The sequence below is a fragment of the Pomacea canaliculata genome, linkage group LG3 (assembly GCF_003073045.1).
Source record: "Pomacea canaliculata isolate SZHN2017 linkage group LG3, ASM307304v1, whole genome shotgun sequence".
Classification (NCBI taxonomy): domain Eukaryota; kingdom Metazoa; phylum Mollusca; class Gastropoda; order Architaenioglossa; family Ampullariidae; genus Pomacea; species Pomacea canaliculata.
In genome coordinates this window covers 1,664,242-1,688,844 of record NC_037592.1, presented here as the reverse complement: position 1 = coordinate 1,688,844, position 24,603 = coordinate 1,664,242, and the positions used below count along the sequence as shown (strand labels likewise).

The window sequence follows — 24,603 nt, the reverse complement described above, 5'->3', positions numbered from 1 at the left end:
ATTTTCTATCCTTCTTTCTGAGAGATTTCCTGTGCTGTTCCAAAATATGTTTATTTGTTGATTGATTCCGATCAGGGAGACAAGCTTGGGAGCATTTCGCAGGCAGTCTACGCCGCTCTTTGTTTGAACGTGTCGCGGGCCCCACTAGTTTTTTTCAGCTGGTGATGGCGTCCTTTTGAACTTAAGCATCAGATGGTCACCACAAAACCAGACTCTAATTGCCACTTATTGTGCTAATGAAACTCGTTTACTACGCTCTTGTCCTAGTTTGAAAGCCGAACTTCCACCGTCCGGCAGGAAAGATTAGATTCGATCCTACGTAGAGAGGTGAAGGTACTTGTCGAGCCAGATGGAAGCAATTAGCAAGGAATGACTAGTAGGACAGCTGTCACTATGCGTGCCCCTCACCCCCATCCTTTGGCTCCAACCATTCTCTCCTGCTGTATTATAGAAATTGGGCCTTATCTCAGCCGTAGCCATAGAGAGCAGTTGAGTAATTTCAAAATTAAACATTTGTTTTAACAGTAAAGCTAATTTAGCATATGTGTTTGAAGTCCATTTCAGTTTAACCAGTTTGGAATTTGGTGCTGTCAGTGCTATGTGAATCTCTTTAGAGGTGTGTTTTAAAAATTAATGTAAACACCTACAGATATATTTTGCCCCATGCAGTCTATGCTGGTGATGATTAAGGTGAACTCATCTTTTTAAAACATAGGTTATGTGAATTGATGGTAAGATAATACCCAGGCAACTATGGCTGTTGCAAAGTACTGAAAGCTTTATTTACTCTGCACCATAGCTTTCATCTGTTTGTATTTTCAATGGTTACAAATAGAACATAAATTGCCTTTTTTTTTTTTTTTTTTTTGCAGTGCTCAGTTGAGAAAATTATTCCTAAATCTTTCTGTAATCACTTGTAAATATACTTTAAAAGAATGGTCATAGATTTTGAAATTTTAAGCAAGTTGGTAGAATCAGTTTAGACATTAAAAAAGAATGTAGGCCATTTTATAGTTTTGTTACTAAGTACTACTATAGTAATTACAATTTTGAAATATGCCAAGCCTATGTAAATCTTGTATGCTGTTATTATTTATCACTAACTATTGGTCACTTTATGTGTTCCCTTGATGAAGCTGTGTTGAACTGATAGGCAGTTTATTCAAAGATGGAGTACTTCACAGCCAGTGACTGGCAGGTTTTCTTTCTTTCCCTTGAGAAATGAAACATCTAGTTAAACTTTTCTGGTACTTGTCTATCTTCAGTCATCAGTTTTAGTGCATTGAAGTTGAGAGTTCATGGTTGTAGTTGAGCAACAAGCTACAGAGTGGAAAACATTGCATTGTAGTATATCTGAAGTGGGCTGACAGGAAATCCTTCTTCACCAGTTTGTGTACAGAGAGACAGGGTGTCACCACTTTCCTCTGCATCTTGATGCAGGCTGACGTATTAACATGAACTGGAGGCCATAAAGCGTTTCTTTTGTGTGCACTACAGCAGCACCTAATGAATCATTAGTATGTTTGTCTTGATGACTCTTAAGAGAGAGAGACGTCATTGTTTGCATTGGGTGTTTTATCTAGGCCGAAGCATTTGTGTGCATGTGCCCTGACATTTTTGTTTGAAGTTCAGATCTTGTGTGCCTTACCATTGCATATTTATTCTTTTCAAAATTAGAATACGTTTTTAGGGATATTTTAGTCATTTTGACAACAGAACAAATTGCACTCTAACCGCACACTTTTTGTGACAGTATACAGCTGCTTTTATACAAATTTGGCAGAAACTTTAAAAAAAAAAGGATAATATCCACATTTACAAGTTAACTTCATTTAAAGGCTTTCTGTTCCTGTTAAGGAGCCTCTCTTCTTCATAATTTTCATTAATTGATGCAAGATAAGACATTGATAGATAGTAATGATTGCATAAATCGTCTTTTGTAGACTAACAGTTACACATTTGTGAACAGTAACCAGCTATGCATGGCGAACAGCACCATGAAATAATGTTATACTCATGAGTTTGAAGCTAAGACCTGTTTCTCCCAGTGCATTAATAGAGGCATCTTTTGTAGTATGCTCATGAACTGTATGCATAAGGTTGTGTTTCAGGGCAGACTTTCATAAATATTTTAATCTTTCAATAACTTAGAATGCCCATACATAAAGGGAAAGATTCTTTGAGTACTTTCCTGTTTGGAATTAAAAGGAGAGAGCAATATTTATGCAAGGCAGGGCTTTTGTGGTTGGAAAGCAGTAGTCAAAATTTGATTAAATAGTATTAATAGGATGACATCCTCAGACTACACTTTCAAAATTACCCATGTTCATCAAATGCTTTAAAAACTGGTTTTGCCATTCCCCTGATCAGAGGCACTGTAGAATTTGATACTTTCTGCATTCCAGAGAATTGTATTATGATGTTTCTAGTGCAAATTCTGCATGGATGAAAATTTTTGTGCTGTTTCTGTTTGAAGTATTATTTACAATTATTGTTTATAGGTGATGAAACAGTTCTAGTATTATTTCTTTAAAAATTTCTGTTGTCATTTTGTTATATATTTTTAGAGTCAGTGTTGAAATAGCTTCTTTATTTTTGAGCAGGTGAAAAAAAGTTTGTAATAATTAGTCATCACAGTTTAACATGAAAAATAATTTTGTGAGGTTTTTCAAAGACTTTTTATAAACCTGCAAGATTAATTGTGTTAGGTTTCTCTATTAAAACATTTATGTCTGGTTATATTTTTACTGGATGGACTATTTATTATTACTCTTCATATTTCAGTCTTTTTAACTTCCATTTTGATAAAACTTCAAAACCCCTAAAGTGAGGTTAAATTTTTTTTCTTTTGTCAGTATCTGTAGTAACTGGTCAATGTTTCTCCATTTCTTCATTGTTTCTCTTTGTTCTGCATGATTATTTTATCGTTTTCAGTCTTGGAAGGATCAGTTTCTTGCCACATGGTAATTTCTTTGCTACTGTCATAAAAATTAAAGCATGTGCTAAAACTGAAATTCCTGTTCATTAAGATGGTAAGACAGTGATGAAAGTTTTATTCCTTTGTGATATAGAGAAGCCTTAGACATGTCAAAACCCCAGCTTCCTTTGGGCATTTTCTCCTTTCCTGCTCAAGGGGAAATAGCTGGCTGCTCTGAGAACTGCTTGCCGTACCATAAAGCGTGTGAACTACCTGATGTCGCAGCTGATGGGGGCATCTTAATCCACGTCAGGGAGTGGGGGTGAAGGAGGAAGGGTTCTGATACTCCTAGTACTAGTTGGTGGTAGGGGTGCGTCTGCGGGATGTGTCAAGCTGGCGCGCGATGACCTCCCTGACCTGCTTTTCATCGCCGGCTGCTCAGTCACGCTTTGCCAGCATCCGCTTGCTTGCTAGGGTTGGATGGGAGGGTAGAGGTTCTGCAGGCGGGGTGGTAGCGGGGGTGGAGTTGACAACGCTAGGTGGTTGAGGAGTCTTGCCTTGCAAGTGGCGTAGGGTCGCTGTACTTGTGGACCACTCGCCGGGTGCGCACATGTGGCGGGCGCACTCAAGGTCGCAGACGCCAGAAGGTGGGGAAGTGGGTGGGGGTCAAGTTGGAATCAGTTTAAGCGAGCAGCTCTTTATCATCCATCCCCGTTCTACACCCGAACTGATCATGGGTGAGGAGAGGAGGGCACAGCAAGCGGGAGGTTAGGGGGATGAACTGTCAAACAGAAACCACCAGTCTTAGAAGCATCCACACAGATTTACACCCTCAGTTATTTGAGGTAACTTAAGGAATGTTTTTTTTTTTGCGCTTGACAGTGACACCAACACCAAAGTTATAAACGTATAACCTGTTAGCTGTCATAACTATAGTGATGAAATCCATAAGTTGAATGTCAGGTTTCTGGCCTACTTAGGAAAGAGGAGACAGTCACCTAGGCTTGCCTTATACTGTAAACTCCTATCACCACCATTTTTTTTTATGGGTACAGAATTATATGGAGATACATAGTTTATTGTTCTTTGTGAGTGGGACAGACTTGTATATTTTATTGGAAGTGTATCTGAAAATAAGGTTCTGATTTTTGTGCAGTTTATTTCCTCATTCTGGAATTAAGAATAACAAGGAATTATTGGATGAGAGAGAATTTAAATGTTAAATCCTGAAAATTATTGCATAAAACATGGACCACACCCTTCTATGTACACCCAACCTCTGTCCTTGCACATGCTGTATTATGTGATTTATGTGCTACATGCAGAAAAGTTGGGGGTGTCAGAAGTGGTGGTAGGGGGTGGATGGAATGCGAGTAGTAAAATTCTTCTGTAATAGGAAATCCAGCAGACATGTAGAATAGGGAGAAGTGTGGCTGGTGCATTTTCTTTTTTCTCAGATTTCCTCCTGAAATTTCTTTGCTAAGAAAATGTAGGATTTATGCAAAGGCTCAAGCACAGTAATATAAATTAGTGTGCATGTATTTTCTCAGAAGCCATTTGGCTATTTACTTGCAGAAGTTCAAGTAGTCCAACTTCATGTGTATTTAAAAAGTATTTTATTATCATTTATTTTTATTATTTTGCCACAGGAAAGGGGATAGCTATTAACAAATTTGCTATTCTTTTTGCACAGCATATGTTTCTTTTATAAATTAAGGCATTACATCACCACATTTACTTCATTACTATGATGATAATTTTTGTAATGTTTAGTGGCTCAGTAGTATTGGTATAGTTAATTTTACATTTACAGTACTATTTTTTTGGAGACATAATTGGATGAAATAGCCACTGGGCCTTTTTTTCATTGCAGACTGACTATGGCATAGCTGGCTATGGTGGGCCTTCCTTGACGCACCATGCACTGCAGTTCTCCATCCAGGGTGGCCCTAACTTCGTTGTCTCGCAGGCCGGTCGCTCCATGCACCGTGCCGACCTTGAGCCCCAGCTGCATTACCAGGCGACACCCCTGCATCCTGGGGGACTAAAGGCACCCACTGGCAGCATGGCCCATGCTGGCCTAATGGATACAGCCCCCGTTGATCTTTCTACGGTGCCGGGCCACAAGGTGTCCCTTGGTCAAAAGGATGACCAGCGGCACTACATGCAGCATGAGCTGTTACATCACCACTATCGAGCCCCAGCTGTCACAGTGGGCATCCCAGATCAGTCGCATGATAATCTTCCTATCTGTGAGTCCCACTGCTTTTCTTTTAACATTTGCCATGTCCAGAACCCATTTTTGTCAATTGTAGTCTTTTAGCCATTAGCTGGGTTAGGTCTTGGTCCATGGTCAGACCACTGAAAGGCTGGTGTAGGTGAGTTCTGAAGCCCTACCAGTCTGCACTTTTTCTTAAAAAACAAATTTTGGGGTTTTTTTCTGTTTATCATAATGTTTCACTGTTTTGGTTATTTGGTTTTGACCTTTAGTTTGAAATCTGCTGGTCATCAACTTCTGTCTAGCCTTACAGATGGCAGAATATTTGGAAATGTAAAATAAAATTATTTATTTGTCGTCATCAGAGATTTTTCCTTCGTTTTGCTTATACTGATCTACCCCTGTTTTCCAGCTTTGCTAAAATGTGTAGCCTTCTTACATTCAGAGTTACCCATTCCTGTGTACTGGGTATTATGTTCTCTTGCTTTTCCTTTGGTTGTGGAAGAGGGTGAAAGGAGAAGTTTAGCATCCAGCTTCTGATTTGTTCTTATTTCTGCATGCTACTTCTTTTATGGGCATATAACATATATATAAAAAAGGAGAAAGTAGTAATATATTAATGATCATTTTGTCGGATTTCTCCGTAAAGTTATGCTCTTCGAAACCCCAGGATTTTAAAAACTGTACAATAGTTAGCTATGCTGCAAAGCAAACAAATTTTAGAGGATGCAGTTCAGTCTGATACTATAAAACAGACATCAGCTTACATATAAACAGTATCATTAGTAGACATTTCAGCAGCTATGATCTCTCTCATTATTTTAAGTGTTAAGTGATGAACAAATTTATGCCAAGACAAATGCAAGGTTCTTGTATACATGCTGAGACGTGTTTACTCTTGAAGGCAGGAGGAGATATACTAAAATATTGTGTTTGCATCAACTGGTTTCCATCAGAAGCATACCTGGCATGTTACAGTTTACAGTATTTCCTGGACTTTTGCCATACTTGTTAACAGTCCATAGTTAGATCCTTTTCTAAGAATATTGTCAATCCTGGAAGTGTGGTGGTTAGTGGAACTGACAGTTGCTGATGATCTGCAAAGATCAAAGTACAACTGTTGGACTGGTTAGAAATAAAGCCACATCTTTATTATGATCTGTTAATCACTGCTTTATGCGCAAGAGTTTCTAAAGTGCATTGGACTTTACATATTGATTAATCATCACTTATAACTTTGAAATTTCATAATCATAAAAAGAGCGCTGTTGGAAATGCATGTATTGGCTACCACACTGGGAGTAAGGATGAGGGGGGTTCTGTGAAGAAAGAGGAAGGTGCTACAACATGCACACCCGCTCACCTCCCCTCTCCTCCTTGCTGGAGTATCCCATACCCTCTGCCTTAGCAGGCGCACTCACAGTTCTCCGCTTTTTTGATTTCTTGTCAGCAAGCTCATCGGCCTCCATCCACTTTAGGGCCAACTTTGTCCTCCCTTCCCTTTATTCCTATTTCTTGCTAATCAATTTCTATCCTGCAGCCAAGAATCTTAGGCAGCAGAAACATGATGGCCTGCGCAGTTCAGGAGACGTGCTTGTTCTTAAGAACTGTGGGAAAATCCAGAATTCCAACAGATGCAGGCAGCAGTTATCAATAGCCGCAGATAAGCCCCGGTCCTGACTGTGCGCTGGCCCCTTCCAGAGATAACATGGCCATGGGACATGATCGAAGTGAAGCGCTATTGAAGAGATATTGTTTTTCCTGCTAAAACACTGTCAGTGCTTGTATTTGTAGGATTGTGATTTGCTTATGTTGGCTATTAGAATGATGTCTCACCATGATTTTATGTTTGGGGCCTTCACACAATTGACAGAGAAAGGTACACCACCCATCTCTTCCATCTTTCCCTAGGTCAAAGAAGAATCAGTACCATATGGCTTTTGGTGTATTTCTTAATAGTTATGCTTTTTGTGCAACTCATGGATAGACTTTATTTTTAGTTAACTGTTTTTTAGCCTTTGTTTTTCTGCTTAACACTGAGACCCATCAAAATTTGTGTTGTGTCAGATGATTTATGTGAAAATGTAGCGACCCTGCCATCACCCCCATTTCTCCTTCTAGAGCCAGTGTTGGCCAGTCAGGTTTCTTGCTCAAGCTGTCAGTGTATTCAGCACACAATCTTCTTATTGATTTCCAAGACCCACAGATGGATGAATTCCCACTTTGAAATCTGGTCTCTGGGTGATTTCCCACCCTTGTTTGTTGACATGCGCTGTGCTTTCCATGAAATCACTGACTGATCAGTCATTTACAACTCGTTGCAGGCATAATGTGTTTTTGTAATTGTGTTAACTGTAGATAATATAATGATGTAAATCATTCTGCTCTTCCTAGCACTCTAGTTTGCATCTTACCTGTTCTTGTCTAGCTTACCTGTTGCCTCTTAATTACTGTTTTCAAAAAATTCTGTTGTAGAGGTTTCTAAACACATGCAGTAAATCTCATCTTGACGTATTGTAGAATTGACTTCCTGTGCACTGTGTGCATGTAAGCACTCAGGGAATGATCAAACAGCCAGAGAGAGAGAACAGTTTGTAGGGTGAAACTCTTCTCCCAGCCTTGATAGAATGAAAATTATCTCTAGGTCTTTAAGCACTGAAGCATTGGATTGAGTACTGATCATTTGGGGGGAAAGGTTGACACTCAGCACTGAGTCTGGAATGAGTGTAGGTAATCTTTTGACTGTGGGGAAAACACTTCAGTTATTGAATACTAGCAATATTCTTATCAGGTACTGAAATAGCACTTGTCTGCATTACTTGTAGGGGGTTATAAGTTTTGGGAGAGAGTGCAGCCTGAAGAGGGTGTCCATAATGTCTGTTCTGTTGCTGTGACCTTTTATTTACCATTCCATACGAGACATGACACTCATTTTGCAACGGCTTATAATGACCTAGTGTGGTGGCTGTGAATGTCAGGGGTGTACAGAGGTTCTCTGAGATGCTCGCTGAATGTTGCCTGCTGAGGTTTTGTGGTAGACCTGTTTCAGTCCTGGGTTTAGTGTTTATTGTTTAAGGTTGTAGTTAAAGACAAAGTTTTCTCAGCACTACCCCTCACTTCACTTAAAGCTGGCAGTTAATCTTGTACGCTCTGAGCCTTGCCATCGCGTTTCCTTTTAAGACTTAGAGACAACATTCCCCACTCCCTCACAGAAAGTTTTGAAAAGGGGACAGTTCTTTAAATCAGAGCTAGTACCATTTGGTTTTTTTTTCTGTCCCTGATAAATTAGGTACTGATGGGTATCCATCGATGGGTTTTCTAGGCTAAGCCCAAGGAGGCTGGAAACCTACAGCTTTCTGCTGTGACTTTGCACATCTTGATCACATATGTGTCTTGTCAAAATGTTATTTGCAAAACTATGCCTATTTTCCTTTTGTCCATCATACAAATTATGTAGTGATACTTGACTCTTTGGGTAACTGGAGAGAGAGAATATGTGTGCCTTATGTCAGTGAAATTGTAGACATTGGACACCTGAACATCCCTAACCCAACATCTGTTGGAGTTGAGTTTACATTACCTGATAGTGCTAGTATTTAGTTATGTTTTTTTTTTTATGATAGAAGCACTATGTAGATGAAGTGAGGTTTTAAAATTCTGGAAAGAAGTCCTTCTTTGCTTTATTTTTAAAAAGAAAGTTATCTTTAGTGATGATTTAAAGGATTTTGGTTTGCACATGCTATGTGCTTCATTTTGACATATTTATTCCATTGTGAAATACACCAAAGAAACTATATCAAATCATATTTCCAAAATCAGTCATCACTGTGATGTTTAGTCCAATATTCAGTGGATTTTAATAGTTACAGACCATGTACAAAAGAATAAACATTACTTATGATGACAAAAAGAAACAACTTTAGTGTCAGAATTCAAATTTTCAAACATCTTTCCTTTTCCTATGTTAAGGGATGTAACTCTATTCAAATGGGATTTACCTAGCCAGACGACTAGATTTCGTCCCTTTTTGTTTACAAAGTTTTATGGTAAAAATTTTTAAATATAACCGACATAGGTGAGCAGCCTGGCCTGAATAGTTGCAGTCTCACTGAGTTATCATGTGTTAATTCAGTCTCTTTTTGCTGGCAGATACAGGGCATCCCGGTCATGTCATGCCTGGATCCCTCACTCCTCCAGACAAGATCAACGGTGACATGGTTGCACTTCACACCAGTCCTCCAGGCTTGGGCAGCCTAGCATCTGCCATGCAAACACCACCAAGCCCCTTGCCTACCCCCTCCCCGCCAATCGTGCGCCATCCTGCAGATTTGGATCCATCAGACCTAAGAAGGGGTGATGGCTGTGAAGTGTCCCATAGCGAGTAAGACCATAACAGTTTTTCTAAGCTAAGGGGTATTGAGTGTGAAGTCTGAAATGAACATAAGTTTTGCAAGAAAACAGCAAAATGTAAAAATATTCAGACTTCCAAAACAGATTAATAGGTTGAAGGAAGCTAATGTATTTTGCAATTCATATAGTGAATGAGAGCATGCATTGCAGTCTTAAAGGACAATATGAGTGCTCATTGCTGGAAATCGAGCATAAAATATACATCATTTTCTAGTGGTACTTTATTAGGAATAGACACGAGAAATGTTTTTCTCTTAATCACGCCTGGATTTGTGGAGAAAACAGAAAATGATGAAAGGATAGTATTTTTTCTTTTAAATCTGTAGGGCTGTATTATAAAATCAGCCGTTTCATTTTCTGGGCCAAAAAAAATCACTTCTTGAACAGGACAACATAAGCGATATTTCTTAATTTTACTTGAAGACGTGCATAGATTTGCTGGGCTGAGTCACACTTGCAGCTACAAATGCTACTTGTATGCTACAGAACTCTCTAGCATAAGAGATTAATTTTGGAGCTAGTGACAGGTGAGAATGCGGATGTTTAAAGGCTTATATCTTGAAAATTAAACATAATTATTTACTCATATTTTAGGAATTATTATTTTAAAATGAACTTAACACAATCACAAAGAAAAAATGTTGCACCCTTATTGTCTTTTAAATGCATCATATAGCTGCCTGGAATGTCAGAATATTAGTACTCTCATTGTGAATGTAGATGATCTTGTGTAAGCATTTAGGGATTGGTGGCTAAATTTAAAACCGAAGAAAATGTTGAAGAGGTGAGATTTACTTATTTAGACTACTGATCACCTTATTTCCTTATTTTAGATTTTTAATTTATATTTTATTTTTGCTTAAAATAGAATCAAAGAACTAATGTATACAAATTTTTGCTTTGCAGATTTTTTCAAGAGAAAAGATTGACTAGGTAAGTTACATTTTTTATTCTGTAAATAGTGTCCACATAAAATTTAGCAGAACCACATAAAGGTTAAGATGGTTTTGCAGCATCTTGTTTGTGCTCAGGTTGTTTTATTTCATATGAATTGCCAGGGGGGAAACTTGAGCTGCAACTATTTTAAGCTACTAAGTGGAAGTTGAGCTAGAAATAGCTCAGTGTAGTGCTACAAAGGAAGTATGTGCTAGAACTGGTTTGACATGCAATGCAAAAGGAAGGCATTGGTTAAAAACTGTTTATTGTAATCTGTTAACAGGAAGTGTAGCTTAGAATTAAAGACAGTTCCCTGTTATTATCAGAAAGCCTTTAACTATTAAGATCAAGATATAACTTTGCTTGTATGCTTGTCCTAGAGAGGCTATGAAAAAGTACCTCTTAGACAGAGGCGACCAGGTGCTGGTTATACTACATGCCAAGGTTGCACAGAAATCCTATGGCAATGAGAAAAGGTGAAAAATTTGACTAAACTTTTCATGTAGATTTTTCTCTTAAACAGTACTATTTATTACAGAGCTAGGCCGTCTTTCACTCTTTTGCCTTCTCCCCATCCCTTTTTCCTAAATTTTTAAATTATAGTCTTAATATTTATATCTCTAAATTTTATTTATTCAAGTTTTAATTGTTTACTTACCTTTCTGCTTACTGTCATACTGTTCGTGAACCTTCCACTGTTTTATATCAATTATTATAATTCTAGATCTTCTAACAGTTATGGGGTGACTTGCCTGTGGTGTGTTGCAGATTTTTCTGTCCTCCTCCTTGCATCTATCTGTTTGGCAATGGATGGAAGAGGAAGAAGGAGCAAATGGAGCAAGAAGGGGCATCAGAACAGGATACACAGGTGTGCGCCTTTATGGGCATTGGCAACTCTGATCAGGAGATGGTACAGCTGAACTTAGAAGGAAAGGTAAGCAGCTAAGAGGGAGGAGTGCTATCTGTACAAGTCTCTCCCAGTACTCATCCTTCTTTACAGATGTTATACATGCTTGCCAGTACAGAAAGGAGAATCCATACATTTGCAAGCAAGTGCCTGAGGAGGCTACTCTGTATCTTGTACAGGAATCAATGTCTTTGTATGAAACATTGGTGCCACTTATAGGACACTAGAAACCCCCTACTTGCAACAGTCAAGCAGCATAAGGTGGTCTGGTTTGGCCATGTGACTCAGTGTGACACTCTGTCGAAGACTATCCTTCAAGGTACCTTGAATGGTGGTTGAGGCCATGGTGGCCAGAGGAAGAATTGGCTAAGAATGTGAAGGAATGGACTGGTTGTCCTGTGCAGGACCTGCTCACTGATGCCCAAGACAGGTGTGAATGGCAGGCCTTTTCAGCTGCCGCATCTACCAATGCACCCTTCCCCTGTCCCCAGTAGCTAGTAGGAGTCAAGGGACGAATGATTGACTGACCTGCCTCATTGCATATATGGAAGTAAACTGTGCATATTCTGATAGTGTGACTATTCCGCTCAAGCCATTGGTGAATGAGGTGTTGCAAAAGTAATAACACTTGTGTTTGTGGGTGGGGGAGATGTCTTGGTTGCAGTTTTGAATGCTAATGGAAGTATTATTACCTGTAAAAAGTTTCATTAAAATAGTTAGTATCCTATTGAGTGTTTCGTGGTTTTCATGTGTGCAGAATTACTGTGCAGCAAAAACCCTGTATATTTCTGACTCAGACAAACGAAAGCACTTCATGCTGTCCGTAAAAATGTTTTATGGTCAAGGTCAGGATATTGGTGTGTTCCACAGTAAGCGCATCAAAGTTATATCCAAGCCCTCCAAGAAGAAACAGTCCTTGAAGAATGCTGATTGTAAGAGTTTCTTTTTAATTTTTTGTCCTCCATTTATATATGCATGTTTATTCAGTTTTATTTATATCAGCTGTGGTTATTTCCTGTCCTTTCTCACTATCAAGGCCTTTTAAACCCTCAAATCTTGTTAGCGATAGTTATGATTGATATATATATAGTGCATATTTTTCTTTTTTTCTTTTAAACCTTATTTGTGATCTTTAAAGTCTTTTAGTAGAATATTCTGCCTCCTGATTTCTATTACAAACAAAATTTTATAATTCTGCACATTTTAAATGTTGAATTTTAAACTTAGATCTGCATACCATCAACTGAGACAAACATGGTTAATGCTTCTTTAATTAGGAAGAACATTTTTGAAATATAGAGAATTTTTGAGGGTGAAGCATGTGAATCAATTCATCAATAAAGTTCAGGAAGAATTCAGGCATAGCACAAAGGAAGACCTAAAAAAAAGTCCCTATAGTTAATGTGTACAATCAGATAGTGTTTTCAAAGCACACCTTTAGAGGTTGAGGGTTGAGGGAGATGGTGCTTTGGTATTTAATTTAATTGAAAAAGAATCATCTTTGAATATACAACCAATCGGAATAAAATAGTTGATGTTGTTTTGAAAATGAGGCATCCTTAATTTCACACATGTAGTTTGGGTTGGATATTTTATGTGAATGAATTTTTTTGAAGTGTTTTATATGAAAAAATCCTACTTCTAAAGTGAACTATCTTTTGCAGTGTGTATTGCTTCCGGGACAAAAGTTGCCCTTTTTAACAGGCTGCGTTCTCAGACAGTCAGCACTCGTTACTTGCATGTGGAGAACAACAACTTTCATGCCAGCTCCACACAGTGGGGAGCCTTCACCATTCACCTGTGTATGGCTGCCTCCTTTTTCTTGTACACAAATGATACATTTCAGTCAGTATGGTTGTATGCATACTGTATTCATGAACAATAAGAAAATAGTTTTTTGTGTATGTTTAGATATTGACAGGCTTTGAATGCATCTTTTATATAAGTCAGCTTTCGCACATTAAATCTAAACTAGTACTTAGAGTACTTAATGGTGGTAAAAGGTATTTGAAAACTGCAGGAATAAATGTGTAGTTTAAAGCCTATTTTAAGTTGCAAGTTGTCTCAAGGCTGCGCTATGTTCTTTTAATTTGGACCTGCCCATATTTCATATAAATGCAAATGTGTTGAAAGGTGGAATTGTTTAGATGGTTGAAATGTCTTCCAAGGTGAAAGTGAGCTTTATTATTGCTGCTTAGATTATCATGGTGCTTATGTATTAGTACATATGCATTGTGTGGGTTCAGGGAAGATACATATATCGGTGCACATCAGGCAGTGAAGTTTTTTTAAGACCAGCATGCATTGTTCCTGCAGTGGATGACAATGAAGGTGAATCAGAAGAATTTACAGTTCGGGATGGTTACATCCATTATGGCTCAACTGTCAAGCTAGTCTGCTCTGTGACTGGTATGGCCCTTCCTCGCTTGGTGAGTCTTTTATGTGTTTTGTGTGCTGAAAGGGAAGTTGCATATTTTCAACATCAGAGAGATTAAATTTTGACCACTTCATTCAGCTGATACGAATTCCCCTTGCTTGGACTGCTAACAGCATGAATAACGTGCCTGTGAGACAAAGCATATTGGTAAAATTGATTGGTTTCTCATTTTTCTTTAGATCATCCGGAAGGTTGACAAGCAGACAGCACTTTTAGATGCTGATGATCCGGTGTCTCAGCTGCATAAGTGCTCCTTCTACCTCAAGGACACAGAAAGAATGTACCTCTGTCTGTCGCAGGAACGTATCATACAGTTTCAGGTATTACTGGTTACACTGGCACCTGCCTATGTAATAACTTTATTTGTGAACAGTTTTGACAGCATTCCTGGTGGGGTGGTGTTTTCCATACCATCAGGCCACTAGCCAGAAGATAAAAAGATAAAATTTTTAGAATGTTTAGATTTTTCTAAGGAATAGGCATAAATTGAAAATTTTGAACAGTTGCAGATATATTGTAAAAGTAGCTGGCTGTCTCACCTAGATTTGTGCATGTACATAGTACATGTGCAAGTGTGTGTGTGTGATTGAGTGAGAGCTTGCATGCACTGTCAGGAAATACTGTCTTCAGATCAGGTAGGCAGAGAAGGTAGAATAGGAACTGTGAGGATCAAAAAATGTATTATCCTTCCATCGCAGGCAACACCATGTCCTAAAGAATCTAACAAAGAGATGATTAATGATGGAGCATCCTGGACCATCATCAGTACAGATAAAGCAGAGTATACTTTCTTTGAGGGCATGGGACCAGTTAAGGCACCAGTAACTCCTGTGCCCATCGTTAACAGCCTTCATGTAAGTTTTTTTGTTTGTTTGTTTTTTTTTTTGTCACCTACAAAATGCTGTTATGTCTTTGGTTGGTAGCCATTAGGTAGTAAATTGTCATTGTAAGTAGGTGAGCAATCACAGATAAATTGCTTCTTTTAAATTTAATGGGCATCATTTTGAATCACAATAAAGAAAAATGTTTCCTCATTTGAAAATCACATAAAAATGTACTAAAAATGTATTTTATAAAAAGAAAAAAAAAACTATCGCAAAAGTCAGTGAAGGCCATTTTCCTTATGTGTCTCAACATGTTAGATTGCTGGCTTGGTATTTGTGCTCTTGTTTATTGCTGTTTGTATTAGTATCAATATAAATAATGATTTACATCATCAAAGATGAGTACAAATGCCAAGGTGTTTATAACTAAAGTTAATAGTTTTAGAACTTAAAGATGATTCTAAATATTTCTTAGTGATGGAGTTTGAACTGTTTATCGCACATTACCTAGATTTGCTTGAAAGAAAATGTTGTGCTGAATTAAGTGGCATTCAGCTAGCTGGCATTCACATTTGTATGACTCTACTGCCAGCTAGGAAAAGAGCCCCTGTGGTTACCTTGGCAACTACCTGGTCCGATGCAGCAAATAATTCTAATGCAACATGATAGGTTGACACATACAGAGGCAATCAGGAAAATATTCATTTAAGTACTTGATAATTTCTTATGTAAAATAGGATTTTTTTTGTTTTGTTTATTAAGAATGACAAATGTACATTGCTATAATTAATAAGAAGTAAGTCAAGGGAGTTTCATTGTCGACATTTAACGAAGACTGGTGAGAGTGAGAAAGATGCATTTAATGAGGACCACAGTTAAATAAAAAGACAGCAAACATTTTGTGTATGTTTAATAACCAGATTGGTAGTATGCTTGTATCTAATAATGGTTGCTTTCTCCACACGATACTAAAATCCAGAAGTATGATATACTGGTAGTCAGCGAAACATTTATTACAAGCAGACAAAACTCTTTTCATAAGCTTCAGTGTGTTCTCTTGTATCTTTTCACAGACGAGTGTGTTCATGGTAGCGTTAAAAAAGTTCCAAAATTTTTGCAGCTAAATGGTGGAGGAGATGTAGCCATGCTGGAATTAATGGGCGAGAATTTTTCCGCTATTCTTAAGGTCTGGTTTGGTGATGTTGAGGCTGAAACTATGTTCAGGTAAGGCTGGTTTATTTTCTTGAGATGACATTGTGTTGCTCTTCAAAGTGCCCTCACTTTGGCACATCTCATAGTCACACTTTGTTTATATTTTACCTAAAAAGAACTATAACTGGATTGCCATGCAAATTTTAAATATGTCCATTTATTTGTCCATTTTTTTTCTAAAATTTACAACAGTAATAACTTACCCTCTTGCTTTTACAATGTTTTATTCCTGAAACTTATGTTTGTGATTTATCTTTCTACTAGGGGGTAAACTGTGTATTACATAAGATGTAAAATATATCTTGGACAGCTTGGATTCAGATGTTTGTGGCAAGTTAAACTACAGTCATTTTGTGTGATGTGTGCACAGATCTGATGAGAGCATGCTGTGTGTTGTTCCTGACATCTCAGCTTTCAGGAATGGCTGGAGATGGGTTCGGCAACCTTTACAGGCAAGTGCTATTCCTTGTACTTGTGTAAGCATGCTTGCAGCAGCATGTCATCATCTGTTGTACCAAGGGGAACAATTAAATAATGGGTGACATCATAGTTGGCAGTTACAGGCATGGTGCAGGAAAAGTGGAGGTCAGGAGTAAGCAAAAGTACTTTTTCCTTTAACTGTAAATATTCAAACGAATATTCTACCATTAAAAAATTTTTTTTTTTTACAAAAGCAGTCTTGTAGAGAAATGTCTTTTTAAGTAGCATTTAAATTAGAGGTATACCTTTCGTTATTTCAGGTGCCTGTATCGCTGGTACGCAGCGATGGAATCATATATTCCACAGGCTTAACATTTACTTACACACCAGAGCCAGGCCCACGTCAGCATTGCCGAGATGTGGACCGCATCTTAAACCGCACTGCTGCAGCCTCACCAGACTCTACCTCCGGCTTCTCCAGTCCTTTGTGATGGAGCAGACTGATTCTGGAGAATATTGGACTCCGCTCTTCAGTGACAGCCTCATGTTTGCATGAGATGTGGCCACCAGTGTGATGGTAGATGCTTTTCAGCTGTGGAAAAGTCAGCAGAATGCTGCCTTATTTGTTTCTTCAGAAAAGTTTGAGCAGCAAGTGTCAGACAAACCTGCTGCTGTGTCCATTTGCAGCAAGGAGATGGGTCAAACCTCATCAACAGCCAGTGGTTATTTGGGCATGTCTGGAGCACTGTCTAAGAAAGTTAAGAGGATACAGCAACACCTCAAGAAATCTTTTCACAGAGGGCAAAGACGTCTGTCCGCCCTTTTGGATTTTCTTCAGTTATATATTGTAGAAAACACATAAGTGGCATCCAATAAAATTAAATGTATTAAGGGCCTGGTGTAGAGTGCACCAGTATTTATGAGGGGCTACCTTCAGTATATGCCTCTGTTTATTTAATAGGTCTTGGTAATGAGAGAAGGGAAATATCACAAGATCCGCAAGAATGCTGGATGGTACAGGAGATTCCCCACCCCCATCCATCCCCCTTTTTTTCAGAAGTTCCTTTGTTCAGACGCATAGTAAAGTTTTACTAAGAGTTAGAGGACAGAATTAATGTTGGGAAAGCTGACAAAACAATATTGGAGGTCATTGAATATAGCCAGATAACAATCCAGCATGCTATCATGCCATGTGGTCAAGTTGCATCAAGAGCTGTGATTAGAATCCCCTTTTGATATATGGACTGAAACATGTTTCATGATGCCAAATCCCTAAGCATTTTGGCTTTCAGGCATCATACTGAATGACAGGACTGAAGACTGCATGGCTTTGCCTATAATATCTACTGTCAAGAATTCTTGTGCTGTGAGCGGGCAGGTGTGTGTGTTTTCAAGAGTGAGAGCACATAATTTGAGGAGGAGTGTGTGTGCATGTGTACTTCATTTTATATATATATAAAAGCTCTGCAGCACTAGATTTTACAGTGTACAGTTGGACTTTTGGAAAAATGCAAAGGCACATGTGTGCATTCACTCGCTGGGAAAGTTAGAAAAGAACTTTTATTAATTTTACACTCACTCTAAATAGCACACATGCCGTATTTTGAAAGATGTTACCACTGTTTAAGTTTGTTGGACTTGGTAAGGGGAGTGGGGGGATATATTGTGAATAAGAAATTTTATATGTGGTGTTTGTCAGTTTTAATTCTGTCCTTGAATCACCAGTGTAATCAAGGGTCATTCACTGCCTAGCTAATAAATTCCAGTGTGCATGTTATTGGCAATATTGCAGAGAATAACTTAATAACATGTCCTTGTGGACTCCTCAAAGCAGTTGTGAAGGTGGCAAACTTTTCCAGATAATAAGCATCTTTGGAAGAATGTGAGGTGCAGACAGCAAACTGTTGCTTAGGAATGCTCTTGCAGGAATATAATAAACCCTGTTTTTCTTTCTTTTGTGAACAGTGTTCATTGGCTGTGCTAAAGAGGCATACCCTGGTTGCAGTGTTGTGAAAGGAGTTTTGCCAGGGTGCACACTCGGCTACTGACAACTCTGTTGTTGGATTTGTGCATCATAATAGATTAATCTTTGAGCTTTTAGAGGGAGGATATTACGTGTACACATGGAGAAAAGATTCATTGTGTTAGGCTTTGAAGGCTGCAGCAAGTGTGGTTTTTGTTCGTTTGTTTTTTTTTAATGTTCTACCTCCCTCGGCACACCCTTTTATTCAAGCCCACTCTTTTTAAAAAGGGGGCTTGGGTGAGCAGACACTTTATTTTTGTGTGTGAGTGCACCTTTTTAAAATGGCAGAGATGTAGCTTTATGACACTTTTCACCATTTGTATGCTTGTGAAATGACTTGATGGACTGAAGAGCCATGCAGTATGCACTTTCTTCATGTAAGGAACTTTCTAATCCTCTTGTAAACCTTTTCATAGTTTCAGAGAGTGAATGGCATAGAACTAATTGTTCATAAGCTAGTTTGTTTGCCTTGTGCGACAGGCTGGAGACAGTGCCCTTTAAAAAATGTATGCTGTGATCAGCATAATGATATATTTTGGAAAACAGAACTTACACACATAAAAGTACTATTATAAAATATGGATGATTGCATAAACATTCGTCTTTTTGTGCATGAGTGTTAGTTTCTGATGCAAGATAAAATCTGTAAACGTAGTCATATTTGCCTTGTGTAATCAACATATTGAAGCTGTTCAAATTTGAGGCATTTTAGAACCAAGAAACCCCTTTTCACAGTGCAACATAAAATCACTGGGGATGAAGTTTTTATTCTGGATATTAATGCGCATAGAATTTTAAAGATTCTCTTTAATGCGATATACTTTAGTAGGGCCTGACTGAAAGAATATGAGTCCTAAAGGAATAATTTTGTGGGTTTGTTTTTTGATGTCAGGTATTTGGTTGCTGGTCTGGTGTCAACAGGTGTTATGAGGCATTGTTTATTTGAGTGTGTTTTTATGTTTCTTTGCATTTGTATGCAATTGTTCGTGAATGTTCAGTTGATGTGCATAAAGGAGAAATATGAGAGATGCATGATGTGACCAGTGTTTTGAAGAACATATAGATGAGACTTGGCATTTTAGGTTTCTTTCTATTGTAACATGCTTAGAAACTATTTTATTTACATACTGTAACCAGCATGGAAAGTCAGATCTTTGGGAATAATCTAAAACTTTTTTCCATTATCCTCAAGAAAGCAATAGTTTAAATGGGAAAGTTCTGAGTGACAGCCTTAGTCGTGACGAGCATCACCTCAGCCACTGAAGTACATATTCCTCTGGCAGACTCTTGTAGCTTGCTTGTGGGACTGGGCCATAAAGACGTGAGTGAAGTGCTGCAGAGGTAGGTAAGATCCCTGAGGCAGGTGAACATTTAATTTTATGCCGGCTACAAATGATGCTATCCTGTGTTTCACTTGGAGCCCATCCTCTATCTCCAAGCTACCCTTAAGGCTTTGGACAGATACATGGCTTGGAATAAAGAAATTAATCCTTTGCAACAGAGTCCATACTCATCTTTGGGACTTGGGCATAGATTTCTGAAACACTGTGTCATTGAAAGTGCCTTCAAATGACCTCTTGGACACTACTACTTCGGAGGTGTGTTTAGACCTTTCTTACAGAAACCAGATATAGCATACCTTCAGTACTTTAGAGTGCTAGTCTTAGACAACCTAATCTTCCTCCAGAAGTATACAGATGGTTCTAAAATTTCCAAAGAAGGGATCCTTTAGATGCCCATTTGAAAGGTCACAGCTTTATCATCTGTGGAACTGAAAGCTCCTTTGCTTCCTTGACAGCATATTTGCACCTTCCAAGAAATAAATTTCCTGATCATCTCTGACCCCTTGTGAACATTACTTGATTTCCATTCCCAACAGCTTGACCATCCATTATTAAATCAGTTGTTCAAACTGTATGCCTAATTCCAAAAAGAAAAATTGACATTATTTCCGTATGGATCCCTAGTCAAACCAATATTTTGGGAAACACTTGAGCTAGCCAACTAGTGTTTGCATCATTTTTGTTCTGACTGGAATCCTTTAAGAAAAAAAATGCATTTTACATTTGGCAAAATCAGTTCGATATCATGATACATAATAAACTTCATAATATTTTTCCTTAACTTTCAGACTGTATTGCCTAGGGCAGGAAGTCTTAAATAGACTAACACCTGGTCATGCTTATGTTACCAACCGTTTTCTGCTTGCAGAGGAGGATCCTCCTCTCTGCACAAAGTGGCAAGGTGCACTGACATGAGAACATATTCTCCTCACTTGTCAGGGGGGGTTTTCCCAGTTCAAAGAACTTTTTTTTTAATGCTCAGGCTGTCACTGAAGCATAGTACCCCTATTGAATTTTGTTGCTAATATGTGAAATATCTAGTTGCTACACCTAATATAACAGGCTTTATTAAGGTTTCAGTGTACCTACTCTCTGTTTAAGTAAATGGTACCCTAAAGACAGAAGCAGTCAGATGGCCTTGATGCCCACTTACCATAAAACAGCAATAATATCCTCATGTATGCCTGGTAGTGTGTGCTTGTGCGTGCACATGAGAGAATATAACTGTAGGTGATGTTATCAAAGAACAAGTTCACAACCTGCACTATAGTTACATATAAAGAAGTAACTGAATAGTTGTAAACATTGACAAGGATAGTCTACCCTAAATTTTGTTGTATGCGTCAATGGAATTCCTACAAAAGTATCAATTTGACTTATCCATTTGTTTTCAAAATTGTTTTACTCCTAATTTTTGGCTACCTGTAGAGAAAAATTTGAGATAAACCCTGTTTGACAGGATTAGTTCATAAACTTCATAATAATACTGACAGCTTTTTCAATAACTTTTTTTTCATTTTCACATTTTTGAGTGAGGTTCCATAGACCCATTAAGGATGCAATGAATATATTGCACTGACTCATTTTTCTAATTCTAATGGTCCTTAGGGACTCTTTTTTTTTTTTTGCACAGGCCTGTGGTATAAAGAAATACTGTGCTATGATTCAATTCTCATGATTTGTTAAAGGTTATGATGGGAAGAGGAAGGGAAACCAGAACAACAATGAGCACGAAGGAAAATCTTTTTGTGTAAATTTCATTTGAGAGGAGCAGCATTGTCACTCTCTCTCTCTCTTTTCACATACAATCCAGCATGGATGGCATGAATTCTAAATATATCTGGGAGTATGTGGGTAAAATGAAAAGGGCCCCACACGTACACACACACTGTTTGAAAGTCTCCAGTGAGCTTCAAGACTGTGACATAGTAAAACAGCTGAGCTTAAAATCAACAGATATGTAAGTAAAATGTTAAAAATCTTGTTGACTGCACTTTGACGGAAGAAGAGTCATTAGTTGCTTAGCGTAAGCCAAGCTTTCACCCCAAGAAAGATTATTCTTCTGTTTAGTAATAGACAAGTCCTTCTGCATTGCATTTGAGATCTATGAGATCTATCAACAAACTAACCATGGAAGCATCATGAGGGCATACCGATCTGTAATGACCTGTTTTCTTGTGACAAAACATTTAAGCCAAGAATGTCCTGCTATTGGTACTGCTTCTGTCAGGTACAGCAGATCTGGCACAAGTAGGTGAGATTGTCACGGTTTGCAGTGCCTCCTCAAGTGTAGGCTTCAGAATCAGCGAAGACAACTTGTGTTCTTGAGTCAATAAGATTTGCACATCTTCCCTTGTAGAAAAGATGGGGATTGGGGTGTTTTCATAAAGGAGACTTGCTCATTGATGCCGTTCCCAAGTGTGGAGAACAAAACATTACAGATGTATACTAATTAGTAGACATACTTTTCCAATGTAGGGTTCTATGCCAACAAGTTGTATTTATGTTGTTGAAATTACAGAGATCACCAGAGCACTTATTCACAATGGATGCATGCTGCTAAGGTTATTGATGAAGTATGTCTTAATTGTTACCAAAGGAGGGTACTTTTTCCACCTGTGTGTGTGTGAGTGCGTGTGCGCATGCAGGTGCATGCAAATATACGAGTACAGCAACAGCTTTGCTGATTACCTTAGGAGTTGAGTACCTAGGAATAGCATGTGCCTTTGAAAGGATGCATAATGTAAAAACCTTGACCTGTGCCTTTCATACTTGCTTGTCTGCACTCTGTGGCTTTACCTCTTGAGGGGGTGATGACAGTATACTTTGAAAGAATGTTGGGATGCAAGTGCACATGGTCATTGCGATTGTTGGATGGGATCATTTGTGAATTGCTGCCTGTTGCCCAGTTTAGAGGTGATGAACATAAGGCCCAATTGTCTCTGTATTGTGGAATTTAAGAAATCCACATATTTCCTTGTGGGGCGAAAGCTTGCTTTATTAATAAGTCAATTAAAAAGTAGTTTTTGTTTTGCGACAGCATAGAAACATTAAGCTCCTGATAGTTAATTTAGCTTTGTTTTTATTAAGTGGGGGTGCATGTATCTTTGATCGTCATTCCATACTTCACATCTGGATTATAATCACACATAACACAAACCTTTCTTTGATGATGGAGCACTTCTGTGTGTAGTATTCTTGTCTGAGAAACTGTACTATTTGCATGGATGCTTATGCACAGTTTTTAGAGTTTTTTAATGCATTTCTTTCAAGATTTTAGGCTGAAGATTTAGAACTGCTGTAATTCAAAAAGTCAAAGAATTAATGAAAGAGGCAGTAAGTAATTTGTTCCAAATCTTTTTTTGACAGATGTGTTCTACAGTGAGCATACACAGACTTAAAGAGAAAAAGATAAAGGCACCAGAAATAATTCCTATCAGTCCTAGTTTGTGCCTGACAATTGTGGTACATACTCATCATAGAAATCATTAAAACTTTTGTGGCTTATATATGGCCATATGTGTTATGTAAAGAAAGATTCTATGCAGGTTCTGAACATTTAGCTAGACAGACCTAGATGCTGTCTCAGCAGAGAAGGGCAAGCTGTTACCAATGACCGCTTGTGAACTAAGTTTATAATCTACTGCTGTAAACTGTAATATTATGAAAAAGAGTTGGGGAAAAAAAATGCTTTAAAAAAAAACAACAGTACAGTATTGGATGTGAATGTTTTTTTTTTTTTTTGCTTTTGTTTTTGTTGCATTTAGGAAATTTGTTGCTCTGAAGGAAAAAAAGAGTTATTGCATGCCTGCTCTGTCAATACAAAATGGTAGAATGAGCAGATTGACAGAAAATATGGGGAAAAAATAAAAAGGCACATTTTCTAAATCTTAGGAAGTATTTACATGTTTATGCAAAGAAATACCACCTGTGTAAAAAGTAAAAAAAATATCCTTTTTTGTCCCTCTTACATTTGATGACTGCTGGTAAGCAATCAAGACTTTTAAATGTATGTTGCATTATGGAAATAGATATGCATTATAGCCTTGTGGCTGGTGTGGTCTGCTTTCGAGTAGGTTAAGGATTCATGGGTCATGGAAAATGCCCACCCACCCAACAATAAATAGGGTGCTTGCTTTGTTAGGAAATGCAAAAGGCAGCAGAAAGAGAAAATTAGCTCCTGTCTTGCATGTGCTGTGCCCTAAACATGGCAGACCACCTGAAGTTCTCTTCTTGTGTGGAAACATGAACTTACTTTTCTAATAAATGAATACCACACGAGTTTCTAGACGTGGTCATAGGCTGGCTTTAATGTGAAATCAGTATTCCGAGCCCAAAGTGAGCATTGCACTGCTTAGTCAGTTGCTCAGCTGTTCATACACCAGGTCTTGTATATAAAATGCATTATACACATAAAGGCACAGCTACAGTCTTGGGATTTTTTTTTTAAGCTGCTGATCAGAAATGGGTGAATGTTGGTGTGGTCATGCATTCTTTTGAAGCAGTGCTGCACAAAGATTGAACGCAGGAGTTGTTCCTTATTTGTATATGGTGTTAACACCCCCTGCCCATGCATCATAGTCAAATTTTATACCACAGGCCCAGTTCTATTTACGCAGATGCCTTATGTGGTAGCTTAAGTGCAACAGTAGATTAGATGTTTTTTGCACGTGTTGGTGATAAGCCTATGTTTCTGTATCCTACTCGATAACAAAGATGGCAACTGCTTACTGTCGCGCTGTCCACATACATGAGTGCGAGTGTAAGTCGAACCTGAGATTCACTGTCTGCGGAGAACTACTTTTGTCTACACACAGCAACTGCTGCGCCATTTTCAGCACTTGAATCAGAAATGTTAACGCTCGTACTTACTTTGGTTTATATTATAAATGTTATATATATATATGTATGTATTCACACCTGTGCAAATAAAATTGCAGAACAATCTAAAATGAT

At 38.1% G+C, this 24,603-nt stretch overlaps 1 protein-coding gene across 3 annotated transcripts in view; it reads left to right on the top strand.

The window, feature by feature from the left end:
- Positions 1 to 24,603, top strand: part of LOC112560551 (recombining binding protein suppressor of hairless-like) — a 26,168-nt gene extending 1,565 nt beyond the window's left edge. For all 3 annotated transcript variants that reach the window (XM_025232466.1, XM_025232465.1, XM_025232467.1), the window contains exons 2-14: positions 4,791 to 5,169; positions 9,285 to 9,516; positions 10,452 to 10,478; positions 10,862 to 10,957; positions 11,250 to 11,415; positions 12,146 to 12,320; positions 13,053 to 13,190; positions 13,705 to 13,817; positions 14,005 to 14,145; positions 14,524 to 14,679; positions 15,770 to 15,873; positions 16,232 to 16,313; positions 16,602 to 24,603. In XM_025232466.1, coding sequence (XP_025088251.1) covers positions 4,791 to 5,169; positions 9,285 to 9,516; positions 10,452 to 10,478; positions 10,862 to 10,957; positions 11,250 to 11,415; positions 12,146 to 12,320; positions 13,053 to 13,190; positions 13,705 to 13,817; positions 14,005 to 14,145; positions 14,524 to 14,679; positions 15,770 to 15,873; positions 16,232 to 16,313; positions 16,602 to 16,772 — 1,980 coding nt within the window. In that variant the 3' untranslated portion in view covers positions 16,773 to 24,603. The remainder of the gene's footprint in view (positions 1 to 4,790; positions 5,170 to 9,284; positions 9,517 to 10,451; positions 10,479 to 10,861; positions 10,958 to 11,249; positions 11,416 to 12,145; positions 12,321 to 13,052; positions 13,191 to 13,704; positions 13,818 to 14,004; positions 14,146 to 14,523; positions 14,680 to 15,769; positions 15,874 to 16,231; positions 16,314 to 16,601) is intronic.